General features: G+C 49.8%; 1 protein-coding gene across 1 annotated transcript; it reads right to left on the bottom strand.

Annotated features, from left to right (window-relative positions):
• Positions 1-2,675: 2,675 nt before the first annotated feature.
• Positions 2,676-3,865, bottom strand: LOC123395336 (transcription repressor OFP8-like). Its single transcript, XM_045090322.1, has one exon. It carries the CDS (start codon positions 3,808-3,810, stop codon positions 3,112-3,114), a length of 699 nt encoding a protein of 232 aa, XP_044946257.1. The 5' UTR covers positions 3,811-3,865; the 3' UTR covers positions 2,676-3,111.
• Between the last annotated feature and the right edge of the window lie 4,992 nt (positions 3,866-8,857).

The raw sequence follows: 8,857 nt of genomic DNA, 5'->3' as shown, positions 1-8,857 counted from the left end.
AAATGTAGTGACAAATCCCAGTCTTGATCCATGCTAACTCAACAAACACCTTCGGAGATACCTGTAGAGCACCTTTATAGTCACCGAGTAACGTTGTGACGTTTGATACACACAAGGTATTCCTCCGGTGTCAGTGAGTTACATGATCTCATGGTGATAGGAATGAATACTTGACACACAAAAAACAATAGCAACAAAATGACACGATCACATGCTACGTTCATAGTTTGGGTCTAGTCAATCACATGATTATCCTAATGATGTGATCCAGTAATCAAGTGACAACACTTGAGTATGGTCAGAAAACCTTAACCATCCTTGGTCAACTGGCTAGCCAACTAGAGGCTTGCTAGGGACATTGTTTTGTCTATATATCCACACATGTATCTATCCTTTCGTTCAATACAATTATAGCATGGATAATAAACGATTATCTTGAAATAGGAAATATAATAATTATTATTTTATCATTGCCTCTAGGGCATATTTCCAACACACTTAGCCCATTCGTGCAAGGAAACAGGTGGAACTAAAGCCCAATCCCACTGCTGGTGAAACTGAGTATGTGTTCGTGTTCTTCTTGTTTGAGTTCCTGCCGCAACTTCTTGTTCTAGTTTCTATTCTAGATATGTTCCTTTTATACTCATCACTTCACATGCTACTTAAATACTCTTTATATGGTCGCATGTCTTGTCTTATAATTGCTATGGTAGTCATGATTTATCTACTATTGATGCTAGTAAAATCACATGGTAAATTGATCATATTTCCAATACCAATCTCTTGACGATGTTGGAGCAGAACATCTTGAGTTTAGCGAAGCCGATTTCCTCTTGGTTGTTCATGCCCGATGTTGGAGCAGAACATCTTGAGTTTAGCGAAGCCGATTTTTTCTTGGTTGTTCATGCCCACGGTAAGTTCGGCCATGCTTGGTTGGCTCTTCAGAGGCCGGGAAGTGAAAATCTCTCCCAAATTTTAAGCCTCGCGCCTCTCGCCCCTCTCGTCGCCCCCGCGGGCGACCCGAGTGGAAACCCTAGCCGTTGTTCTCGGCCCTCCTCCACTTCTCCCCCTCCTCGTCGCCGTCTGCAGCGCCGCCGGGCGAAGCCTGGTCGGCAGGGCGGCGACGAGGCTTCCCCCCACCCTTTCCGTCTCGGCTGGCGCGGGACAACGGGATCGAGAGGAGCGTTGGGCAAGCGTGGGGTCCGGCGGCGCGGCGGGCGGGTCAACCGGCGGGATCCTACACGGCGCGACGGCGACAACTTGTTTGTGGCGAGGTTGTGGCAACGTTGGGCATGACCAGTGGTCGCGGGTGCCGCCGAATCCAGACCAGATCCATCTGGATCCTGTCTTTGGACGCCTTCGGCCGCCGCGGGGTGGTGGTGGTCTTGCTGGCCACGTCGGATCGCATGATTCGGCGTCTGGAGATCTACGATGGGTTCTTCTCGATCCTCCTTCCTATTGGGTTGAGCCCCATGGCTCTTTCATCTCTGCAGGTTGCAATTCAGCTCGTTGCCGGACCTGGAGCAGACGGAGGTTTGGTGGTATAGAATGGGAAGTGAGGAAACTTTGGTCGGCTTGTTCAGCCCGGCATCGGCGACGTCACTCAACGTCGTTACCCTTCGTGGAGGCAAAGCCGAGGTCTGTCCTCTCCCTCCCCGAACTCCTCTCGGACGAAAGTCTAAAGTTCATCTAGATTGGGCGGCTGCAGCGTCCTACGCGTCGTATTCTCCATGAAGGCGCCGTCATTGGGAGGACCTCGTGTTCGGGGGAGAATTGCTATGGGTGATGGGCTCCTTGTAATTCCAGCAATGGCGATGGTGTGGAGGTTGCCAGTTGGTGCGACGTTGTATCTACCGCGTTGATGACGACGAGTATTGGCGGCATGGTGCAACAGGATATTATCGATGGATGCGGCTGGATGATCGAGCGCAGGGTGGTGGCGCTGTCTGGCACCATGGTGGCATCGACGGCAGGCTGGCAAGGTTTATGCGTTAGTATGGTTTGGTGGAAGAGGACGGTGGCTGCCTCGGTGAGTGAGCCGACCCGCTGTGTCCCAGCCCCGGTATGTGGGTGGGGTGGAGCATCCGGCATTAGATGTTAGGTTTTGGCGTGATGTGTGTTTGGTATTAGGCTCGAACATTCGGCACCCGTACATCAAGGGGATAGAAGTAGCGATGATGACTCCACGCTTATTCATAAAATGACTCATGCATGGCCCACGTGAAGAGGCTAGGGATACATCCTACTTAAAAAAGAATGTTTGGATGTCTCTCCATAGCCAGCAATTCCTGCACAAGCTCAGTTGTCCGCGAAACAGATTCTGCCAGCATCGAGCCCTCACCAAACTGAGCTTCCAACATATCTCCAGCTCCAAAAAGGGATCTGTTGGGGCTTTGTTTCTCTATATGCGACTGTTAGGGGTGTGTATACACACACACACACTTATAAGCTTGAACAAAGTTGATAAAGTTTGACTTTAGACAAAGTTAATAAAAACGAGAAAGTATCCATATTTTGCAGTTGAAATTTGAAACCTAGGCCCTTAACTATGCTCTTGGACTAGTAAGTAATCAAGAGGAAAAAACAACGGATGATGCAATGCTTGTTGTTTAGTGAAGACTACATAGAAAACCGAAAAGTATTCAAGAGAAAACATCGGAAAGTACCGGTCACCATACACAAGAAAGTGCCAAATACATATAATAATAAACACACCACAATACATCATACTTATGGCACAAATAGTTGCATATTTGAGCTGATTAATTAACTAACTTCCTTGGTGAGCTTCATGCAAAACCGAAGGCCACACAAGCACACACATTATGTGACACTAGAAATCTAGAAATAACACGCTGAAACACTAAGCAGAAATTAAGAAAAACACCAAACGATCTAGTGACCACACATAAAACTGCGACTAATACTAAGTTTCTTTTACTACTAGCTTATAGTAACTTATCTTCCGGGAGATCCTATCACCACCCGGTAACCTCGCCCAGGCCGGGGTGCGTACACCAGGTGGTGCCAGGATCTCGAGACTAGCCCCCACACATAACAGAACCGTACACGAGCAGACGACCTGGCCGGCTTGCCGAGAATGGTCAGTCGTCAGTAGTAGTAGTCGTACTGATATGCCGGAGGCGGCGGCGCAGGAGGCTCCGAGGCGAACTGGGCGCAGACCTCAGCGAAGGCTGCGAGGATGGCGGCGTGGTGGCGCGGCGCGTTGAGGGCGAGCAGGCGGCGAAGCATGCAGCGGAGGCCATCCCAGTCGCAGAGCCCCATCTCCACCACCATCTGCACCATGCTGTCACGGAAGTCGGCCCGGGGGTCCGACGACTCCTTCTCTACCGCCACCCCGACGTCCTCCCCGTCTTCCTCCTCGGCCGCCGCTGCCATCTTCTCGCGCCTCTTCTTAGCCTTGCTGCCCACCTTCTTCCTCGCAACCGGCGCCGGCACCGGCGCCGACGCCTTGGCCGTGACCCCGTAGGGCACCGCAGGCTCCTGGTGGTGCTTGTAGACGTGGGCGGAGGGTGGGTAGTTGGCATAGTTACTAGAGGAGTAAGAGGAGTAGGTGGCGGCGGAGGCAGATGACGCGGTGGAGGCGGAGGAGGGGAAGAAGGATGACGACCGGGAGCTGCTGCCGCTCCTGGTCACCGACGGCCTGAGGAAGGACGGCAGGCTCATGAGCGGCAGCCTCGGCCGGCGCGGGCGGCACCCGCACCCCGTGTCCACCACCGCAACGTGCCGCCACCGGCCGCCCACCGCGAACTGCCTGCCGCCGGTCCGCCGCGCTCTCGTCGATGACATGGCGAAAGCAAGTCAACCAGGTTTGGTTGGATGGATTGTGCGGTGGTAAGGGAGAGCGTGCCAGGCTCGGGGCATTATATATGCAATTTGACGAGGCCAAGTCAGTGGGGTTAAGGATTGATCGCTGGGGTTTAGCTGGGCCACGTTGGGGCCCTGCCCTGTGGAGTTTAGCTGATCGATGATGGGTGTGACTTTGACCGCCCTGTCTAGAGCCCCTCCGGCAGCTAATGGAGACACGTACGACTGTTTGATTGCACGGACGTGATACGGCGCCACTGCTCGCGCTCGTGCCGAGAGACACGCCGCTCTCAGAGGAAAAGAGAACACGTTACTTGTCTAAAAGCCGTGAGCAGGGATCAGCGCACGGAACGACATCAAGTTTGTTTTCTTCCTTTCTAAGGCATGGATTCGTGGTGTGTCATGCATCCGGAGACAACAAGTGGAATTGCCTTGTTATATTACTCTTTTACTCTTAATCATGAACAGATCACCGCAAAGAATTAAAACCGCATACAACGAATCATGGGTTTTAAGAGACGTCTTTTGAAAGGATACGACATCGAAGCGTCACCATATTTGATGCAAGGACCAAAGTTTCTCCTTAAGCAACACGACGGACAATCAGAGCTACAACGACGCCTTTAAAAATGAACGAGCTTCGGCGCCGCCGGTTCATCTAAAGACATAAGAGGTTTTCATCTTGGCCAACACTTACCGTCATTGAATGCCACATCACGGCTACCACGTCACCTCTGCGGCCATGGCCACCGGGCAGCATCGAGCCACGGTCTCTGCCCATGAGCACCGTGCTACCATCACCAGGCCCGCCGCCCCCGCATCCAAGACATTGGCACCACCTCATCTCAAGACATGCCGGTGCCCCCAAACAAAGTGACGAGCGAGAAAGCCCCACTTTTAACACCCTTGGACGGCCCCAACGTCCTGACCCAACAGGCCGGCCAAAAACAGGTCTCCATCAACCCGTCCTACAACCCCTCACACGAGACCATCTTGTTCCTGCCATAGGACGCAAGATAACCTCGGTCCTACTGCAACGATTGCGAGACGAGCGATGGACCATAGTTAGGAGAGGGCCAACCCTTCGACGAAAGTAGTGCCAAGACAACGAGGAGAGGGGTCGAAGGCCGACATAGGGCGCTTACGGTCGAGCTGGCGCCAGAACATGCCAGACCCGCCGCAGCCGACCTGCCGAGCCATCGTGTAGACGCCGCACCACCGGGAGGCCTCCGCCCATGTGCCAGACCTACCCGCCATGTCGCCCATGGCCGGAGCAACAACCACACCAGCCGCTGCGCAACCCGCGCAGCCCATCCTAATCCTGACGCCGGTTACAGGACGAGGGCACCGCCACCAGCCACGTAGAAGCGCAACATCCATCCCACTCACCCATGGAGACACGAGGGAGACCTCCAGGAGCAGCACGAGGAACCACCAGCGGCCACCAAACCATCCGCCACCGTCGCCGCCCGAATCCGCTCAAAACCGCATCACACTAGTACATTAAACTTCATCGAAATTTTGTGCTTCCTCAGTCACTGACATTTGACGATACCAAATGTTAAAAATATGACGTCAGATCTTTTATGCTTCAAAACAAAAGTTTCTCCTACCGTTCGATCCTATAACATGGATCTTGACACGAGTACGGGGCCACGTCATATTTTCCTCTCATTCATTGTGATGTCACGACCGAACGAATGTTTCTAGCTTTTGCTTTACGCACCTCCACCACACACTCTCTCATGGTCTATTCTCCTTCCTCGCCATCCAACTCCTCTCATTCCCGCGTCACCCAACTCCCTCCCATTCCACCATCGCACTCCAGCATTCGTACCACCTTGCCATGCGGCACCACCAATTCGCGAGGCCAAACCCCATTTGTCATGGTTTTTTCACGACAGATGTCCTAGCGATATGACTATGTCTAGGAGCTATCGCAACTAGGTGGTTGATTGGATGGGGTGGATCGGGAGTGAGAGACAAGGGTTTACCCAGGTTCGGGCCCTCCGATGGAGGTAAAAGCCTACGTCGTTCTTTGTGTTATATTGATGATGGTCATCTCGATTACAAGGGTGCGAATCACTAATCGAGATGGGCTCCCCTTGACATATAGCTTGAGGTTGTGACATATTTTCCTTGGTCATGACATCATCCTCGCAGACCATCGAAACCACACATGTCATCATAGCGAATCTTTTTAAATAGATGACAAATCCGGTCAAGCCCGGGAATCGAGGCATCTTTGTAGCCACAAATTACTCTAAAACAACACTGTTAGAGCATATTTCTCCATTCGTGGTTTTGGTAATTGCTCACAATCCCTATGGACTAATGGTTGCCTTGAGTTATATTCGAAGGATTTGTCTAAGGCACTTGTTGAAGTCCATCTGTTGGTTTCAAGGACTTTATATGGTGACCAAGGTGGTATTCAAGGCTTTATCCAAAGATTGGTCATGTGAGGGTTGAGCTTATCGCAAGCATGTCTTTAAGAAGAAGATTGCGTGAGCATGTTTACCTTCAAGACATCATCTTTATGAAGAGTGACAATAAGATATAAGGTTGATCAAGACTAAGTCCAAGAGTGAATCAATTTGATCAACACACAAAGCGTATAATATGTACCGAGAGGGATCAAGTGATCCCATGGTATGGTAAGTATTGTCCATTACAGCTTGTGTACTAACCCGTGGTCTACGTGACAGTTCTATGCGGGGTTAGGTATATTTCCATGGGCTTCCATCAAGAGGAATATCTCATACAACCCATGGAGTATGACATCAAGTGGTGATCGTCATCAAGATTACGGTGTGCAAGTTCAAGTGGAGCATCACGAAGAGATCATGCTTGAAGCTTGCCGTCTATTGTGGTGAAAATGGACTTGTGAAGATGTGCCGAAGAGTGTCTCATTCGTAATGGAGTATGGGGGAGCAATCAACTAGTCTTCATCGAGCCAATGCTATCAAGAAAGTTGGTCCATCTTGAGGAAGTCAAGATCGTCATCATCTGGCTCAAGTGGAGTATGTGCAAGGTATAAGTTTGCCCTTGATAGTTTTTCTATTTTACCGGTCTCACGTTGGTAGTTGGGAGACTGGGTTATAGGATAGATTGTCGTACTATCAAGGGGGCTCTCAAGTGAGTAGCTTGATCGTATCGTTCGTTGAGAGCTCAAACCATTTGCATGCTTGCATAATCTTTCTTGGTTCTTGTTTGGTGTTTCTCTTTTTGAGTTTCAGAGCTTAAGGTCATCTTTATTACAAGCTTGACTTCATGAAAATGGAGTCCATATGCATCTTCTATGATGTTTTCCATGTTGGTGTTGTTGCCGGTTCTTTATTCATAGAGGTTTCACATCTCCTATATCTTTGTGATTTTCATAACTACCTCTTCTTAAGATAACTCAAGGCAACCGTTAGTCCATAGGGATTGGCATAAGTTCTACTTATCGATGTTTGGATAGTACTCATCGTGTGCTATCCAACAAGCTTGAGTTTGCTCAATTCGGAGCTCATTTGTAGAAGTTATGGTAATTATGGTCTTACCTGCTTTCTTGATACGGTTGTACAGCTTGTCCGAGCAGTTGTACCGCGTGGCCAGTATGCCCGATGCAACTACCGCCCCTAGGGTGATTCCCTCGGGTTGCTCCTCTCAGGTTGGTGCTACCGGTTGTACTACTGCCTACTGGCGGTTGTATCGCTTATGATTTGGCCAACCCTGGAGAGTAGCTTCTGGCGGTTGAACCGACCCAATACCACCCTACCACGAGACAGGGCTACGTTTTGGTGTGGTTTTTGAGTGGTGGTAGTGCGGTTATTCAGGTTACTCGTTTCAACCGATACTACCGCCCGTGCCACGGGTTGTAGCGCTCGGTACCGTTTTTGCAGGGTACCTATGTTTTCCGGTTATACCGGTACATATAGCAGTCATACCACTCCTATGTTATTCTGCACATAACAGGCAGATTCGTGGAGACCTATAAAAGGGGGTTTTCTTACCCATTGGCCCACAATCCTTTGATATCATATTTGCCCCCCTATTTTTGACCTTCTTCGAGCTAGCTAACTCTCAATCCCACCAATAATTCTTGCTAGTTCTTCAGGGAAAAGAGAGAGGAGATCTAGATCCACATTTCCACCAATCACTTTCTCCTCTTTGTGAGGGCAGACCCTTTGATATAGATCTTGGATTTCTTCGTGTTCTTATTCATTCTTCCTCTCATTTTCTTCCATAACATTAGTTGTTGTGGTGGGATTTGCGAGAAAAGGGCTTGGGCACTCCGTGTGCCCTTGCCAGTGCATTTGGTGCATAGGTTTGAGTTCTCCAGGGTGATACGTGGAAGTGAAGTTTGAGAAACTTATTACTCTTGGGTGTTTGGGCACCCTAGAGATTGTGCCTCTTGGGTGCTTTGGCGCCCTAGACAGTTGGTGCTGCCTTGGAGCTTAATCATTGTGTTTAAAGCTCCGAGCAAACATCGGGGTCTCCAATTAGGTTGTGGAGATTGCCCCATGAAAATGAGGTCATCTCAGAGACACAATCCATTGTGGTGAAGCTTTGTGGTGTTGTTGGGAGCCTCCAATTAAATTGTGGAGATCGACCCAACCTTGTTTGTACAGGTTCGGTGACCGCCCTCAAGGGTCCCTTAGTGGAATCACGACATCTTGCATTGTGAAGGGCATGAGGAGATTGCGGTGGCCCTAGTGGCTTCTTGGGGAGCATTGTGCCTCCACACCGCTCCAAACGGATATTAGCATCCTCAAGGGTGTGAATTTCGTGATACATCGTCGTCTCCGCGTGCCTTGGTTATCTCTTACTCGAGCCCTTTACTTATGCACTTTGCTTTGTGATAGCCATATTGTTTCTTGTTATATGTCTTGCTATCACTTAGTTATTTATCTTGCTTAGCATAAGTTGTTGGTGCACATAGGTGAGCCTAGTTGTTTTAGGTTTAGTGCTTGACTAATTACTGTTGTTTTAGGTGAGCCTAGTTGTAAATATATAAGTGAATAGACTCATGGGACATTGTGTTCCC

Source organism: Hordeum vulgare, chromosome 5H (genome assembly GCF_904849725.1).
Source record: "Hordeum vulgare subsp. vulgare chromosome 5H, MorexV3_pseudomolecules_assembly, whole genome shotgun sequence".
Lineage (NCBI taxonomy): Eukaryota > Viridiplantae > Streptophyta > Magnoliopsida > Poales > Poaceae > Hordeum > Hordeum vulgare.
Note: the sequence above shows the minus strand (reverse complement) of the source record. Positions and strands in the feature narration are given on the sequence as shown.

What these genes read in the sequence shown, in the direction of transcription:
- LOC123395336 (XM_045090322.1), bottom strand. Translation starts at nt 3,810, where the DNA reads ATGTCATCGACGAGAGCGCGGCGGACCGGCGGCAGGCAGTTCGCGGTG.